Source organism: Arachis stenosperma, chromosome 3, assembly GCF_014773155.1.
Source record: "Arachis stenosperma cultivar V10309 chromosome 3, arast.V10309.gnm1.PFL2, whole genome shotgun sequence".
Classification (NCBI taxonomy): domain Eukaryota; kingdom Viridiplantae; phylum Streptophyta; class Magnoliopsida; order Fabales; family Fabaceae; genus Arachis; species Arachis stenosperma.
The window spans coordinates 167,414,430-167,432,984 of record NC_080379.1 but is presented as its reverse complement, the minus strand read 5'-3'; the positions used below and the strand labels follow the sequence as shown (position 1 = coordinate 167,432,984).

The 18,555-nt window shown below is 37.1% G+C and overlaps 3 protein-coding genes and 2 long non-coding RNA genes across 5 annotated transcripts; 3 read left to right on the top strand and 2 right to left on the bottom strand.

Annotated features, from left to right (window-relative positions):
- Window positions 1-1,405: 1,405 nt before the first annotated feature.
- LOC130970062 (polygalacturonase inhibitor 1-like) lies at window positions 1,406-2,704 on the bottom strand. The gene has a single exon (XM_057896020.1). The coding sequence runs from the start codon at window positions 2,581-2,583 to the stop codon at window positions 1,549-1,551; it is 1,035 nt and encodes a 344-aa protein (XP_057752003.1). The 5' UTR covers window positions 2,584-2,704; the 3' UTR covers window positions 1,406-1,548.
- Window positions 2,705-5,985: 3,281 nt separating this feature from the next.
- LOC130967264 (polygalacturonase inhibitor 2-like) lies at window positions 5,986-7,526 on the bottom strand. Its single transcript, XM_057892083.1, has one exon. The coding sequence runs from the start codon at window positions 7,281-7,283 to the stop codon at window positions 6,231-6,233; it is 1,053 nt and encodes a 350-aa protein (XP_057748066.1). The 5' UTR covers window positions 7,284-7,526; the 3' UTR covers window positions 5,986-6,230.
- Window positions 7,527-11,469: 3,943 nt separating this feature from the next.
- Window positions 11,470-12,684, top strand: LOC130967259 (uncharacterized). The gene is made up of 7 exons (XM_057892077.1): window positions 11,470-11,557; window positions 11,652-11,715; window positions 11,793-11,861; window positions 11,936-12,010; window positions 12,084-12,137; window positions 12,277-12,363; window positions 12,588-12,684. The coding sequence occupies exons 1-7, from the start codon at window positions 11,470-11,472 to the stop codon at window positions 12,682-12,684; spliced, it is 534 nt and encodes a 177-aa protein (XP_057748060.1).
- A 1,119-nt stretch (window positions 12,685-13,803) lies between these two features.
- On the top strand, window positions 13,804-14,409 carry LOC130966489 (uncharacterized). Its single transcript, XR_009081272.1, has 3 exons — window positions 13,804-13,969; window positions 14,059-14,193; window positions 14,370-14,409. It is a non-coding gene; the product is annotated as an uncharacterized LOC130966489 (long non-coding RNA).
- A 21-nt stretch (window positions 14,410-14,430) lies between these two features.
- On the top strand, window positions 14,431-14,842 carry LOC130967354 (uncharacterized). Its single transcript, XR_009081322.1, has 3 exons — window positions 14,431-14,480; window positions 14,551-14,644; window positions 14,730-14,842. It is a non-coding gene; the product is annotated as an uncharacterized LOC130967354 (long non-coding RNA).
- Window positions 14,843-18,555: the final 3,713 nt, after the last annotated feature.

The following is an 18,555-nucleotide window of genomic DNA, read 5'->3' as shown; positions in this document are numbered from 1 at the left end:
TGTTAGGGTTTATGAGGTAATTTAGGGGTAGAGTATTTTTTTACTTTATTAGGTCAATTCTAGAACTCATTGTTTATGTTGTTCACAAAAGTCATTGTCTTCCTAGCAAAACCGTTTTTGTAATGAGTCCCACTACACATCCAAGCAATTTTACATCCAAGTTCATCCAAGTCATTTAGTTTATGCTACAGGACTTCGTATTCTTCTTCTTCTTTCTCTCCTCCTCCTCCTGCTTCTTCTTCTTCTTCTCATTCTCCTTTTTCTTCATTTTTTTTCATTATTGTCATTGTCACCACCGCCATACCACCATATCCATCTCCTCCTCCTCCTCCTTCTTATCCTCCTGTTTCTTTTTTATTTGAATTTCTTTGATCTCCTTCTCCTTTTTCTTCTTCCTCCTCCATCATCAATATCGTCATCACCAACAACACCAACATTTTACTAACATGCATCTTTATTGATTCTGATTCTCTGTGGTGATCGAATGAATCGAAAATATTATCAAAACGAAACTATTATATAATAACAAATGAACCGAAAATGGTTCATTATATAAATTCGAATTCAGAAACACTTGGATCTCGAATGAACCGAAAATATTATCAAAACAACACCATTGTATAATACCAAATGAATCGAAAATTGTCTATTATATAAATTTGAATTCAGAAACATTTGCGTCTCGAATGAACCGAAAATTAGCTCAAAACAAAACAATTGTATAATACCAAATGAACCAAAAATTATTCATTATATAAATTCGAATTCGATGTAACGATAACCATGATACATATTAGAAGAAGACAATGATGATAACAATGATGATTATGATGATGATGATGATGAAGGAGAAGGATGAAAAGGAAGGAGGAGACGAAATTCCAATAGGAGGAGGAGGAAGAAGAGGAAAAGGTGTTGTTGGTGACGACGATAATGAAATTGAAAAATAATAAGAAGAAGAGAAAAAGAAAAAAAGTGGCGCAATAGGAGAAGAAAACAAGAAAAAGAAACGCCTATCTCAAATCACTTGGACGATGCATATCTCAATTCATTTGGACGAACTTAGATGTAAAATTATTTTGGCAGGGAGAATTATTCTTTTGTAATTACTTTTTGGATTGAACTGTAACATGATACATGACAATTGTTGAATTTGTATTTTGATGTGAAGATAATTTTAGTTATTTTTATCACGAGGTCACTTAAAACATATATGTATTTTTTTTTAATTTGATGTAGTTTTGTTTAATTTTGATATAAAATAAACTTTAACTTTTTTTACTAAAATAGTTTAAAGTTTAAACACGTGCATTACTTTGAAAATGCTTCGATTGAATTTACATATTGCTTAACTGATGTTGCAACTTGCAACTGTGAGACAACATATATACAGAACAGTAACCTCTAATTTTAAAGTAAAGTACGAATTTTGATCTTAAAATATCTTACACAATAATCAGCAAGGATTACATCGCAATTTCATCATCCTTATGTTCCAGTTCCATCAAAAGTTACCCTCCAACGGCTAGGAGCCTCGGACATAGGAGATCACTTGCATGGAGAGAGGGGTGGCCCGCACAAACACTTGTTATTTGCGAAAGAAGATGCATCAATGGGGAAGTACCCTTGCAACCTGCCCCCTTGCGGAATGGGTCCACACAGTTGATTATAGCTCACATTCAATCTCGTCAAATGCGGCAGCTTCGTCAGCTCCTCAGGGAGCTTACCGTAAATGCGATTGTGTTTCAGATTCAGCCTCGATATGTTCCTACCAAACTCTACTTTCCCGATATCAAACGACAAGTAGTTCCCAGCAAGGCTTATCTCCGCCGTCGATTTTTCCGCCCCAAACAGTACCGACCCATCGCCTTCAAGCTTATTCCATGACAGATCCAGAAAACTCACGTCCAGCCCCCGCAACGACGCTGAAATCTTCCCGGACAACATGTTGTGAGACAGAGTCAGCGTCGACAGGTTTTTCGACACGAAGGAACCGTACGAGTCGGGAATTGGGCCAGAGATCCTGTTACCTTTGAAAAAGATGACGCTAATAGTTGGTAGTGAGGGGAGAGAAGGAGGGAGTTTTCCCGAGAGGTTATTGCCGGAAAGGTTAACGGACCAGAGGGTCTTAATTTGGGCCAGGGAGTCGGGTATTGGGCCTGATACGTTGGTGCTGAATATGTAGAGGATGCTAAGCTTTTTGAGATTTGTGATCTGGGATGGTATTGGGCCTGTTAGGTTGGGCATTTCAAATAAGAAGAGTTGCTCAAGATCAAGAAGGTTGAATATGGAGGGAGGGATGTTAACTGGGGCGGGGAGGTCCAGCCCATAGAGCTCTAGTTGGCTGACATGGTAAGGTTTGGTGTTGGAGCATTCTACTTGTATCCCGTTCCAGGAGCAGCAGTCGGTGGATGCGTTCCAAGAGGAGAGCATACTTGGGTTGCCCAGTTCTTGCTTAATCTGGAGGAGCGCTTTCTTTTCGTGTGGGCTGCACTTTTCTGAGAGTACTATAGGAAAAAGACATGTCAATAGGAATATGGGTAGAATAAATATAGTGATGGATGTGGTGGTGCTGCTTGCCATTCTTTTGTTGTGCTGAGAGCCTGATATGACTTTATATAATGTCGGGAATCGACTTTTGGGTTAATAAGGAATACGATGGTATGTTATTGGTATAGTGGTGTGGCCTGCTCTATATACTACCTATATGCTCTAGCTGATAAATATAAAGTCTCCATAGTAGAATATCAAAGATAGGCATAACCTGTTGGAAAATTTTCTGTGTGCTCCATTTACTTTATTGGAACCAATGACAACAGATATTGTAAATAATGGAATAATAAGATATATTTTAGGACATCAATTAATTAAATGTGACATGACACTATGCTGAGATGGTTAACTTGACAATTAGTTTTATTATTTTGATGTTTATATTATTATTATTATTATTATTATTATTAGTAGGATAGTTATCAAGAATTAGAATATAATTTATATCGTTAACAAAATCAATAATAAAATATAATTTTAAGAATGTGATTCTTATTTTTTATAATTAAATTTTTAATTACATAATTATTAATTTAAATACTAAATATTTGGGTAGATGTTTTTTAATCGTTAATTTTAGTTTATTGGTTAGATATTTTTTAATTTCTTAATTTAGTTATTAATTATTCAAGTAAAAGATATTTTTTAATTTAAGTAAACAATTATGTAATTTTATATTTATCTAAATTAAATTATTAAATAAAAATTTAATTATTAGATTATTAATTATTTTAGTGAATGTTTTTATTTTAAATAACGTATTGAGCAAATATTTATTAATTAATTAAGTAAATATTAACATAAAAAATTTTATTGACATAAATTCAATTAGTACATAGGTGTAAATTTCTGTTAAATAAATGTATATAATAGTTAATTCAATTTGTTATGTCATGCATGTATATAATTTTTTTTTTTAATTGTAATCATTTATTTTTTGTCAGAATCCTCGCTTACTTCTACCTCGACGAGTGAGTCACACGCTTCCATCACCGGACGCCATCGTCTCGTATTTGAGGGAGGCTAGCTTCGGTGGCATGGTGCCTGTCAGGTACAATTCTTTGATTACGACATTCGTGGAGCACTAGCGTCCGAAAACCCACACGTTTCACCTACCATGAAGTGAGGCCACTATCATCCTACAAGACGTTGCGTACCACCTAAGACTACGCACGCACGGAGAGCCAGTAGGAGGTGCTTTCGTGATTTTTACAGATAGTACGACATTGAGATATGGGAGTTAATGAAGCGACTGCTCGGTGCTAAGTCTCCCGTGATTGTGCAGCAGGGGACGCAGAAGAAATAGTCCTTCTCATTAAAATTTACATAGTTTCAGAATTGTATCCGCCATATGCCTGAGACGGATGATCCACAGACACTCTAACAGAATGTGAGGTGTTATATTTTATTATGATTGAAAGTTAAATGGACAAATCGAACAACCTAATCTATTTTCGATGGTTACCAATATTTGCGGACTTTGAAAAGTGCGTAGACTGTCTTAGGGTGAAAAAGAGTGAATGAAAAACTAAATTCTTGGTATGACTGGTGTTCATGTATGAAAAGATTGAGCATTTTCACTTCCAACAGTTAGTATTTCATTAGACTTCATCAAGAAGAGGACAGATGATAGACATTGACATTGAAGTTGTACGTCAATAAAAGTATCAGCGTGATCCTCATCCTCGTTGGAGGGTTGCTGTTGTCAGCAAAGTAACAGAAAAGATCTTCCACCTAAATTTGAAAAATTGTGTTCATATATTATTTTTTTCTATGGCCATTCTATCTAACTTCTTTTTTATTTTTGTCAATCCAGTTAAACTTCTATGTTCAAAAGATTATATTTCGGTGTCAAATTTTATTTTTGTCACCAAAGTTAAAGTTAAAAAGTTACTTACTTTTAACGTAATCTTTCTTAACATTAGGCTTACTTCGATGCATAATCGGCTATGTCAGATGTTATTGCACTATTCGCGAGTCAATTTATGACCATCGCTAATTACATCTACAGAAATCATCAGAGAATGTACCTTTTATATATACTTGAATGATTTAAAACAGGAAAAATATAGGTAACTAACAATATTTTTAAATAATAATATATGAATAATATAAATTAATAGAGTTATTAAAAGAATAAATTAATTTTAAATTTAATTAATAGTATTAAATTAAAATATAATGTATTATTATTTGATTGATAGTTATTTATATTGTTCAAGATAATTATTAATTATTTACCTAACACTAAGTATAAAGCTTCTTAATCTTTTATCCTGACAAGACAAAAAAATTAATTAGACTGCTTATTCATGACACAAGAATAAAAAAAAATTAAATATACACATATTTCTTCCTAAAATAAATATTAAGTATAAGTTGTACAATATGTCTGATATTTTTCTTTCAAAGTTGATTCGAAAGAAAACTTCAAAGTCGTCGTCGTTTCATAATCCTAGTGGTTTGAGTATTACGCTTATCCATGGAAAGTTTCGGAACGATTCTGTGGGTGATTTGAGTATTGTGCTTATCCATGGAAAAGTTAGGGAGCGATTCTTTGAGTTTATCATAAATCATGCTGAGCTGTTTCTTTCTCATCACTTTTATAGCGAGTTTTCTTTTGTTTGTCTTGGCCCCGCTTTTGCAATGTAAAAATGTCATTGCTAGGGCCACATGCAAATTGAGATACACATACACTTTCCCCCCACCCACTTTTCGCCCAACCATATTTAGCTGTGATGACCCCGTTATGTAATAGATAGATAGATAATTTAACAGAAATGTCACTCTAATCTTGATGCTTAATAATGTTTCTTATCTTCAATTAGTCCACAATTAGTCCACTAATAGTTAATGTTATTATCTTTATTAACAAATACCTGTTAAGGGGCGTTCCAAAATTATGAGAATTAATTTGGACAAGACTTTTATCTTTGCCATCTTTGTAGCTACACGTGCCACATATATATATCCCCATCAAATATGGCACATGGTTAAAAACAGGAGACACAACTAAACCTTTTAGACTAGACAGTAGACATTATTTTTTGCTCTAAAAACATCTTGTGAAATTCTCTGATAAGCAATGACCAGGACGGATTTATTACTACTGTTGTGGGCAACGGTCTCTACAATTTAAATTTTTTTAATAATATATAGTAATAATATTTATTTGTACTCATTAAATTATTAAATTTAATTTGTTAATAATTTTTATTTAATTTTTTGGTATTTAATAATTAATTTATAAATTTTATATTATATATTTATTAAAATGATACAAAATAATATGATTAATTTTTTTATATTGGTTAAATATATGTGTAATATATTGTTATTGAAAGATTAGATGTTCTTTTTATATAGTATTTTATTCAAATGAACAGTTTAATTTATTTAAAAAAAAAATAAACTACAAATTAAAAGGTTCCATTTATTTAAAAAAAATTACAAATTGTAAGATATATTTTGTATTTTTTATTTTTTTATTTTTTAAAATAAAAATCGAACGGTCTAATTTTAACATTATGATTGTTTTGGAAAAAAACAAAACAAATCCGAGGCACTAAGACACTAATTTGTAACTCCCTCTTGTCACATTTTGAGAGATACACTCTTCTCTCTCCCACACTAAAAATAAAAAGTGGCGCGTGGACAAGTACTTATTCAACACGAGATCACTTGCATGGAGGGAGGGGTGGCCCACACAAGCACTTGTTACTTGCGAAGGAAGACGCATCAATGGGGAAGTAGCCTTGCAGCCTGCCCCCTTGGGGAATGGGTCCACACAGTTGATTATAGCTCACATTCAATCTCGTTAAATGCTGCAGCTTCGTCAGTCCCTCAGGGAGCTTCCCGTAAATGCGATTGTGCTTCAGATTCAGCCTCGATATGTTCCTACCAAACTCCACTTTCCCGATATCAAACGAAAACAAATTTCCAGCAAGCCTTATGTCTTCGGTAGATTTCTCCGCTCCGAACAGCACCGACCCATCGCCTTCAAGCCTGTTCCATGACAGATCCAGAAAATACACGTCCAGCCCTTTCAGCGACGCCGGAATCTTCCCCGATAGCAAGTTGTGAGACATAGCCAGCGTCACCAGGTTCTTTGACGCGAAAGAACCATACGAGTCTGGGATTGGGCCGGAGATCCTGTTATTATCGAGAAAGATCACGTGGATGGTTGGTAGTGAGGGGAGAGAGGGAGGGAGTGTGCCGGAGAGGTTGTTGCCGTAGAGGTTAATGGACCAGAGAGTCTTGATTTGGGCCAGGGAGTCGGGTATCGGGCCTGAGACGCTGGTGCTGAATATGTAGAGGATCTGAAGCTTTTTTAGGTTTGTGATCTGGGAAGGTATTGGGCCTGTTAGGTTGGGCATTTCAAATAGGGAGAGTTGTTCAAGATCAAGAAGGTTGAATATGGAGGGAGGGATGTTAACTGGGCCGGGGAGGTCCAGCCCATAGAGCTCTAGTTGACTGACATGGTAAGGTTTGGTGTTGGAGCATTCTACTTGTACAGTGCCCCAGGAGCAGCAGTCGGTGGATGCGTTCCAGGATGAGAGCATGCTTGGGTTGCCCAGTTCTTGCTTTATTTGGAGGAGGGCTTTCTTCTCATGTGGGCTGCAGGAGAGTGCTGCAGGAGACACCCATATGAGAAGCAGGACTATGGGAAGAAGGAACATGGAGATATTGGTGGTTGCCATTGTTTTAAATTGTTTGTGCTTGATGATCATATTGACGACCTCAAAGAGGGTTTATATGACAATGAGAATACACTTTTGGGTTAACTTGGTGGTATATTATTCCTATTCGGAATCATAAAAGTATTGCCTGCTGTACTACACTATTATATCAGGCCGCCATGCGAGACTATCTAAGGGTGCAGATGAATTGTTGGCACATCCACGTGTTTTTGTCATTTTGCGAACTCATTGTTAGAGCCAAGCCTTTGGCGTCTTGGGGAGCCGATACAAAGATTGGGCCAATAAGTTTTATTTAATAATAGTGAGATGGCTATTCAGATGGCAACAATAATATTATGTGATGATCCGTTCAAAGTGTAACAATTATATCTTTGGTGGATGATTGATACAGAACTAATAATATCTCAATAACGTGAAAAAAAATTATTAGATATTATTTTTTTAAACATTCTCAATATTAAATAGTTACATACATTGGTTTTTTACTAACTTAAAAATTTTAAATATTATTTTTTTTAAATTTATTCAAAACAAAAGAGAGACTCAAATTAAATATTTATCAACTTAAAAATTTTAAATTTTTTTTTTTCGAATCTTCTTAAGACTAAATATAAATACTGAGGTATGTAAGAAATTCTGGAAACAATAATGCCCTAACATTAAATCTCATATACAGTAATGAAATTTCATTTTTCATTTTACTCATTTTTTATTTTGAAAATATTTTTTTTACTACTACTACTACTAATAATAATAATAATAATAATAATAATAATAATAATAATAATAATTAATGAATTAAATATATGAGAATTCACTGTAGAAAATTAAACCAACAGCGGGGCCAAGCAAAAGTAAAATCACGATAGAAGTGAGTAGCAGCTCATGAGCATGCGTGAATCGTGATTATTTTGAACCGACAGAACCATTCTTGAAGCTTTCCAAATGGATAAGCACAAACCACTTGACATGGATGATAATAACTTCCGTCACGGTCCCAAAACGTTTGGAGAATCAGTAACAAAAAATATTTTTCAAATTTTTTAATAATTATTCAATAGTTTTTATTTAATTTTAATTATAATTTAATTTTTTATATATTATTTAATTATTAAATTTATCTTTTATTTAATAAATTATTATTTTATTATTCATTTATCAAATTTATTAATAATTAGAAACAAAAACAATAATAAAATAAATCTTTATTAATCGGACCTTTATATATATTTTGGCAATACAAATCAACGATTTTTTTTTTAACTTTGATTCGTTACATCTGTAAACGTCAGAAAAATCGTATTTTCTAATAATTTAATTGATTAGACGTGTTACAATGGTAACCTGAGATTGATGAATTGGGCTTGAAAGGTTGGCCCAAACGTCAAAGAAGAGGTGGTCTCCGACTTGGTTTGTGTTTGGGAGCCGCCGTCCGACTTGTGTATGTGAGGAGGTGGTCTCCGACTTGGTTTGTGTCTGGGAACCGCCGTCCGACTTGTGTATGTGAAAGAATGGGAGGTGGTACCTGCAAAGACACTCCGATACCTAAGTCAGCAAAGGGGGTAAACAGGTTTAAAGAGCATTAGAACTTAGAGACACCTGAGGGTGTCAGTGTATTTATAGTGGTGATCCAATAATCACCGTTGGAGTAGTGTCACCTTTTAAGGTGGATAACCATCCCTTTATCTTGGGGGTAGTTGAGATATGGCTTCTGGAAGTGGGTTGAGAAATTTTAGGGGCAGTTACTTATTTGAATAAGTGTTATCTGCCAGTTATCCTTCAAACCCGATTTCTTTGAGGTGGAGTCTGTGTTGAATCCGACTTCTTCTGAGGTCGGTGGGTAGTGCCAATCTTTAAATTGGGCCTTTTGGTGTGTTTGGACCTGGGCCATAGTATTGGGTTAGGGTATGAACAGTGCCCCTACTCGAGTCCGATCTATTTTGCTTTTGAGTTGGATTCGAGTATTTGAACTCGGACTTGTGGCCGACGTGATTTTCTAAAACTGACGTGATTCAAATTTCTCAACCGTCTAATCAAATATCGTGTCCGTTGGGGTTTCGCATTTCGGGCCTGCTACACATACAAGCATACAAGCAACCAAGTTGGCCCAGCCCAAACACGAAACACGCGCACGAAAGAGAGATAAGATGCCGCGTCCAAATCACGCGCTCAGCATTCGAACGGTTACGTATGGGAGACTCTTCCACTTCTTCCACTTCTTCCATTTCTCAAGGCACTTTCAAATCAACGAAACCCTCTCATTTTCGAGCGAAGATCAACTTTCAAAATATAGAAATCGTAGTTCGAAAACTGCATCAAAACACCATCAACCTCTCTGTGAAGAAGAATCTGAAGAAAAAACAAACCAAGAATACTCAACGTAAGTGCATTAAAATACTGTATATTTTACTTTTCTTCTACGTCGTTCTGATAGGGTTTACTGTTACTGTTGCTTCTTTGTTATACGTCGTTCTTCTGAGTTATACGTCGTTCTTCTTAGTTCTACGTCGTTCTAAGTTCTCCTGCTATTTTTGTTGATTTTTTGGGGGTTTATTTCGTATATTCGGGGGTGTAAACTGCTTAACCTTGTAATGTGGCTTTATATTGAAGCATGGCTGAGTGATATCTGTCTGATATCTATATGGATGTATCTGAATAATATCTATGGTGTGTATGTAATCTGTAATCAAGGGTGTTTATCTTGTTTGAATGGGTGTATCTTGTTATGAATGGGTGTATCTTGCGATCTCTGTCTTGGGTGTATCTTCAATGGGTGTACTGTTATCAATGGGGGTGTTATCAATGGGTGTCTGAGTCATATATATATGGGTGTATATTACTGATGTCTTTGGGTGTATTTTTAGTTTCAGAGAAAATGGCAGCAAGAACCAAACCAAAGACCTCAAATGTGCCACACATCTCCTGAATGATAAGTTCAGAAACATGACTGAGGAGAAGAAGGCCATTGTCAGGGATCTTGGATTCGGTGGGTTGATGCACATCCCACCACTGAGGGTGGATCACCAACTCTTGAGAGAGTTGGCAAAAACTTCAAACTTGGGGAGAACAAACTGAGGACAGGATATGGTTCTTTCCATATAACCCCGAAAAAAATAGGTGATGCGCTTGGCATCAATGCAACAGGTAATTAGCTAAAAATTATAGATGTATATTAAGTTGTTGCTTGGGTGTATATTAACCTGATGCTTGGGTGTATCTGAACTGACTTGGTTGCTTTGTTGTTTTCCTTTTTGTAGGAGATCTATTTCCTGAGAAAGTTGACTACAAGAAACTTTCTGAATCTGACAAATAATTTATAAAAGATTCCAGGGTAAGACCCTCAAAAGTCTTACCGATGAAATGATGGAAATCGGCGTTGGCAACGAAGAGGAACGCCTGATGTTCAAGAGGATATTCATCCTCTACATACAGATGGCGTTCCTTTTGCCAACGACGATAAACAAAATATCGCCGGTGCACCTGGTCCCGATTTTTGAGATGGAGGGCATAGAGGAGAGAAACTGGGGGGGGGCATGTCTTGACCTTCATGATCAGGGGCATAACAGACTACCAGGAGAAGAAGAAGAAGGCAATCAATGGCTGCCTCTTCGCCCTGATGATAATCTACTTTCACCTTTCAAAAAACAAACGCAACAACAGGGGTGAAAGACCACCAAAGCCATGGATTGCCAACTGGACTAAGGAGCAGTTGGTGAAAAGAATGAATGAAGAGAGAGAGGAAACTTTGGTGAGTAATCATAATAAGTTAGTGTACTTTATTTACCCTAATGGTGCTAACTAAAATATCTCATGTTTCAGGGGATTCTGAATTTGGCAGAGACAAAAGAAAAAATGAGAAAAAAAAAAAAAAAAAAACAAAAAGAACAGGAAATAAAAAAAACAAAAAAAAGGAAGGCGAGCTCAACATCGTCTTCGGAGACAGAAACTACCGAGAGTGACACTTCTACCTCTGAGTCTGAGGCTCAAGAAGACTCGGAGGATTCGGGAATTAAACACCCCGGCAAAAAGGGAAAAAGTAAGTACCATACTTGGGTGTAATTTCTTTATAGGGTTTGGGTGTATTTTGCTTGTCCACGTTGGGTGTATGTAGCTTATTAAGCAGGGGTGTTTCTTTTGTTGCGTTGGGTGTATATTGTATACTCAGTTGGGTGTGTCTCATGAATTCAATTGGGTGTATTTTTAGTATGTTCTAATGATGATTGTTTGCCTGCAGAATGGACTCAAGAAAAGAAAGCAGAGGGAAGAGGAGTCGGATTCTGATTCAGAATCTGAATCTGAACCAAGTGACGAGTAATGTCCTGAAATTATTACTCCTTTCTTTTGGCTTCGTTATAAAGATTTCGTGTATTAACTGAAGCGTCTGTTATTGACTTATAGGAGCGAAGAATCATTGCCTGCAGAAGGAGAAGAAAAAGAAAGAAACAAAAACAACTCCAAAAGAGTAAGCACTTCTTTGGATAAATTCTGTGATAAAATTAATTTTTTATTTCTGATTGGTACTGTTTTTTTTTCACCCAGAACACCACAAAAAAAGAAAAAAGTAGTTGTGGAGGATTCACCTCCTGAAGAAGATCAATACTTTGACGGGTACAGTACCTCGTAAGCTATACTATGGTCTATCATCGTAATTATTTTTGTTAACGTCTTATTTATGAATGTAGTGAGACATATGAAATATCGAGTGACGAACTCGATGAATGGCTAGGGGAAAACGTTCGTAAATCTGCTGCAGAGGGGTATGTCTTGCTGTGCTGTGTATTTGAGATTTTGGTGTCTTTTGTTTGCTAATAATTGTATCTTGTTTCGCAGGGACAACCAGCCTGACCTGGGATCGACAGAAGATCGCTATGTGTCCTCTGAAACGTAAGAAGCTTTATTATTTAATAAAATCTTGTTATGTATTCTGTGAAACAATATGGGTGTATTCTGTGCATCAAGTTGGGTGTATCTTGTTCACTAAGTTGGATGTATATTTGTTTTGAATAACATGAAATCTGTTTAGACTACCGGCTGTCAACTTGGGAAGTGATGATACTTCCTCTCAAAGACGCACAGAACAGAGTAGTGTAACCCTGCCGTCTCAGAGCATGTAATTTCTCTTTCAAATAACCGTTACTTTTCTTCTTCTAATAACTTCTACTTCTAATTCTGTATATATTTTTTTTAGAAAAAAAAGCCCTTTATTATTTTATTCAAGAAAAAAAAGGCAGCAAAAAAAAGCAAAAACTGCAACTATGTAAGTTCTCAAAAAACAAAGCCCGTCTTTTTGAATTGTTCGGGTGTATTTGTTGACCTTCTTTGCATGTATTTTAGGTTGACTCCGGACGATTCGAATATGATGGTTGTTAGGGAACAACGCCGTCGGAAGCGCTTGCAATGTGAGATATGCAAGAATATTTCAACCTTATAACCTTAATATTTTCAAATATGTTGTTAACCTTTCATTTTTATTCTTGTTTAGAGTCCCGATCCAATTTTTGTGCCGCCATCCCAGCAAACAACCACTGACGCAGATTCCGAACCAACCCCTATGCTACAGATTGAAGGGGCTAGAGAAACGTAAGAAAATAGTATTGGGTGTATATTTGCTTAATGTTTGGGTGTATATTTGCTAAGAGTTGGGTGTATACTCTTCCTGATCGATTTTGTGCAACTGTGCAGCACTCCTGAAACCCCCAAACAACATCAAGAAACAACACCCAAGCTTCCCCCAGCTCCAACAAAAATGTAAGTTAATTAGACTAGAATCAATCCTTACTTGTCATCCGTATATTCTTATTCTTACTCTCATTCTTATACATACTGATGCAGTCATCCAGACACCGAGGACGCTGCCCTGTTGATGATGGCACGGACAGCAAGCTATGTTCCTAAAACAGATCTGCCGATGCCATCATTCAGCCTCGGATTGACAGATTCAAGCCAGGAGGGGGCGTCGACGCAGGAGACAGAAAGGGAAAAATCTCCAGAAACTGCAACTATACTGGAACAATTGGACAGTTTGGTCCAAAAGTTAGCAAAGGGAAAAGACGAAAGTCCGCAAATTCGGAGGGAGACTGGGGAGAAAGTTCTGCTAAGTTTGAAACACCGGGGGGAACAAATCAAATTCCGGATGATATGAAAGAAAAGTGCTACATCTGGGGGACGAGACTGAAGGAGGATGCAAAGGGCGATACTAACGAGTTTGAGGAGATATGCACTGTGACTGGCCAAGGAGAGTACATTTTGATGAGAACGCACCTTGCATCCCTCCAGGCAAACAGTGATATAGAATGTCAGGTAATTTTAGACTAACATTAATGTTTTTACACCAAAGTCAACTGCAATGGTTATTAATTTAAAATTGATTTCTAGGTTGTATCTGCCATCTGCCTCATCCTAAACCAGAAAAAGGAAAAGAGGTTTCATGCACAAATATACTGTCTCCCTCCAGATATTGTGGTAAGTGTTACTTCTACGAACTTTGGGTGTATTTTATGCATTGGTTTGGGTGTATTTTTTTAGCTTAGATTGGGTGTAAGTTGTTTATGTTCATGTTTTCATTTCTTGTATTGCAATTCTTGCAGAGCATGGCACTTTCTGATCACCCAAAGGGGGAATTCATATCTCCGAAAACGAACAGAGAATTCAGGGTGGAAGCCTACCCCAATTTCATTCCCTTCATAGATAGGAAAAAATTAAGTTCGCATCCATATGTAAGTTTTTGTTTCGTAATTTGTTAGTACGCTTATTTACTTATATGCCAAGTAAAATAACAGACTGTTGAAATGTGGCAATCTTTCAGATTTTTGCTCCTGTTTGCCACTCGGGACATTGGTGGTTATGGCTGATAAATACAAGAACGCGGAAATGTCAAATACTTGACCCGCTGCACAAAAAAGCTCCAAGCCATGAGAGAAAGGACATTAATAAATTCACTGTAAGTTCCCTCTGTCTTCTTTACTTTAATAGATACGTCTGTTTTGAAAGTTGAGTTGGGTGTATATTCTATATTCAATTGGGTATTCCATATTCAATTGGGTGTATATTCCATATTAAGTTGGGTGTGTCTTGTCAATTGACTTGGGTGTATTACTGACTTGTTTGGTATTTAAGGGATATGTATTTTCGAGATTGATAGCATATGCCGGCGGGAACCTCTCGAGAAAGGCGAAAAGAGAAGGAAATTAAAGCCCCATATGTTAAAATTTCAGGCCAAAAAACAAGGTATAGATTTGTGACTCTGAACCTTAAACTTTCCTAAATGAGATTTGTAATTTATTTTCTTCGTTTTCAGCTATGACTGCGCTATTTACGTAATGAAGTGGCTTGAGTTAATAGAGCCGGAAAACATTAAAAAGGGGAAGTATGAATGGGATAACTGGACACAGGTAACTGTCTTTAGAAGTATATAACTCTGTATTACTTTACTGAATTAATATTTCTGTTTAAACATAACATACTTTTTTATTGTAGGAGGAGGTGGACCACTACAGAGTGGAATATGCTTCCCGGATACTATTTAGTGAGTTGAATAGACAGAGAGATCAGGCAATTAGAGAGAGTAGTGCTATAAGGCTGTCGAAGCCATCCTCTGTATTGAGTCCGTTCTGTCAGATTAATTCTGAGGATATAGAAACTGGGTAGTTTGTAAATTGAACAAATGATGTAAATGTTTGCCATTCAATTTATTCAATGTATATTTTTTCCCATAGTTAAACTATCTGTGCTAATAAACTGTCTGTGATGTATTTAAAAACTGTATTACAGGTCGTAAAACATAAAGCAAAAAATCAAGGCATACGCATATTATAAATTGTTACACCCAACGCTAGTCTAATAATACACCCGAGGTTGAGTAATAATATACACCCAATTGTCTGTGCAGTATTCAAAATGAATGAATTACAACTACTAAAATATAAAAAAAACATCAACTGAAAAATACGCCCATAACCTGTGAATTTTTACAGCTTTTGTTCTATGTATCTATATGTGTCTATATGTAAATTGTCTATTAACAAAAATACACCCAAAGGTAACAGGGATTTTACACCCATACTCCCTATAACTATACACCCAAAGAGTTATCCCCTGCTGCTGGTACCCTGAACTGATAATTTATAACTTGTCCCTGGTATTGGCTGCTACTTGAATGCGCCGCTGATGCAGCATCAAACAGGTTTATCTGAATAACACTCACGCATTAGCTAAATAATTAACTAGAAAAATAAACTCAATCGCCACAGATTTAAAGAACATCACATTTACCTCGCTTAAACTTTTGTCTTCTTCTTCTTTGTGGCATTTGCAATCTGTTTCTCCAGCTTTGAACCTAGCCTGTTTTTTGGACGTCCTCTTGTTCGAATCCTTGGCGGGCTTTGAAGCTCGTTAACGGATTCCAAGTTGGCGTCTTCGTGGGAAAGAAGATGTCCCCTTCCTTTTGGCTTTTACTGCTTCCATCTCGGCCATGACGTTGTCGTACGCACGGTGCAGAATTGCAGTCAGCTCCTCTGATTCGGAGGCAAATTCGCAAATATTTTGCGAACGGAAAACAAGTTGGTCGAACCTCTTGCTTCTTGGCTCAATTAGTGGCTCGTCGTGGCTGCTCTTGATGTGTGTGTTGCCTCTTTACCTTCTTGCTCCATCGTTCCAGTATGTACCTAGGGGACACTTGGCTTACTTGTTCGAAGCTTAACACGCTTAGTGCGTGACGGCACAGTATCCCTCTCGACTCGAATAATAAACATTGGCATTTTACCTCGGCTGCAACTGGTCGTAGGTAACCGCGAACTTGTCCAATATTGAGCTGGAAACTTGTTCTCCAACTTTGTATACTGAATAGCCTAGAGCAGAATTCTTTAATCTGGTGATGCAATTCGCCTTTCCTCTGAATTGGGCTTGGACTTTCCTAAACTTTGCTTGGGTGTACGCATCTTGAAACTGAGTTTCGATGGGGGATTTGGTTGCACATGGTATGACCGTATGAAAATCTGCAGCATCTGATTCTCTCTCTGCTTGCTCCCTGCTTCCGAGGCAATTATCGTACTGTTTGACGAACTGAATGAGCGAGCTGTTACGGGTGATGTACTTGTTAAAAAATGAATGCATGCTCTCGCTCCTTTGTGTGCTTCTCATCCCTGCCCAGAAGTGGTGGTCCAGATAGATAGGAACCCATATGTGACGGTCTTCGTACAGATCTGCATAATACACCCAAACACACACTGTAAAATACACCCGAGAGACAGTACAATTTACACCTCTGCTGCAGAATTTAAAAACACATTACCTGAGAGCCACTTGTTGTCCGCAAGACCAAAATTCACCAGAAAATCGTTCCAATTCCTATCGAATGAGTCTTTGCTGTGAGAGTTCCAAACAACATGGCTCATTTGTTGTTCGACATCGGTGTGTGCCTTGTACCCGTTTAATTTGCTTGGAATCTTCTTCATGATGTGCCAAATACACCAGCGGTGAACTGTTGTTGGCATACAGGCCTCTAAAGCCCTTTTCATTGATGCGCACTGATCGGTGAGAAACCCTTTCGGAGCGTTTCCTCCCATGCAACGAAGCCAGCATTGAAATAACCATTTGAATGATTCAATTTCTTCGTTCTTCATCAAAGAGCATCCGAGAAGTGTTGACTGGCCGTGGTGATTCACCCCGACAAAAGAACCACAGACCAAATTATACCTGAAACGAAGTGCCATGGTCCAGAATGCAAAATCATTAGGTACACCCCAACAAATGCTTATAATACACCCAATGACACGGCCATATACACCTCTGCTGCGGATTAGTAAAAATAAATTAATTTAGCATCATAAAAAGGGACAGTTTGTTACCTGTTTGTATTGTAGGTGGTGTCGAATGAAATGACGTCTCCGAAATACTCACAGGCCGCTCTGCTTCTTGCGTCGGCCCAAAAGGCCAGCTTAATCGATTGATCCTCCTCGAGTTGGAGCTCAAAAAAGAAATTCGGATTCTTCTCTTTCATCCTTAACAAATATTTCCCGAATTCCTTTGCATCTTCTTGTTCGGAAACATTCCGCACTTCCCTGGTAATGTAATTCCTCACGTCCTTTTCGATGAAATTTAACTCGCGGTGACCCCCGGCAGCCGCAACAAATGATTGGTAGGTTTTGCTTGGTCTGATACCGGCCTCGTCGTTATTCTCTATCGTACGACGAATGGACATGCTTAGTTCCCTGTGCTGTTTGAGCATCTCTGCTTTGCTTGGACAGCAGGGGTGTGAATGATCCAGCACAACCTTTGAAATGATCCAAGCACCGACATCCTTCAATGTGTATATAAATTCTTGCAGGACAGTTTAAACCGGCTGTTGGATTGGTCTTCTCGGTTGGAGATATTTTAGATTTCCATTTTCCCTCTCTGCTACATGTAATCAGTTGATTCTTAATCTCGTTTCCCTTCCTATTTGTGCACCGAACTCTTGTAGAGAAACCTGCAGCCTTGGCGTAGTTCCTGTAAAATTTTCCGGCATCTTCAAGGGTCCTAAAGGTCATTCCGACCTTCGGAACAAGCTCGTCATCAACAACAGAGAGAGGCTGCACAATAAACCGTGTCAGAACTGTGAATACACCCATAGATATGATACAAAATACACCCAATCATGTCTTATATGATACACCCGAACCGAAACAACTCAACTACAGAGTGACCTTTAAAGCCATAAACTGTGAAATACACAGACTACAGAATACACCATCTCAAAAAATAAAAACACACACAATCATGTCTGATATAATACATATAATACAACTGAACAACAACAACTCAATTAAAAATAACAAAAACCAGTAAAGTGTATATACACCCACACTAATAGCTAAAATACACCCAAAGAAGAGATTGATCTACACCCGAGCGTCTGCTATAAATTCCAGATAATTAAACAATGTTCAGCAATTTTTAAACTACACAATGCTATACAAATTACTGTAAATCAAACCTCAGGAACTTCGTTAGATTCAAATTCATAATCCACATCGCCTGGATTCAGCGCAGAATCTGAGCTTGAAGGATCCATTATCTTCAAAACGAGTTCGAACTTTGATTTCAGAAAACAACAAATCAACAGAGAAAACGAAGCTCGAGTTGCAGAGAGAGAAAAACAGAACGTAAACGAAGAACATACCAGTGAGAAAAGAAGAGGAAAAGATCGATGGAGAAGAATGAGCGAAAACGCGCGAGAAGAAGAACAACCAAATCTCAAAATAACGAAAACGAAGAAGGAAACAAATATTTTAAATTTGGAAGTTAGATATACGCGGCATATTAT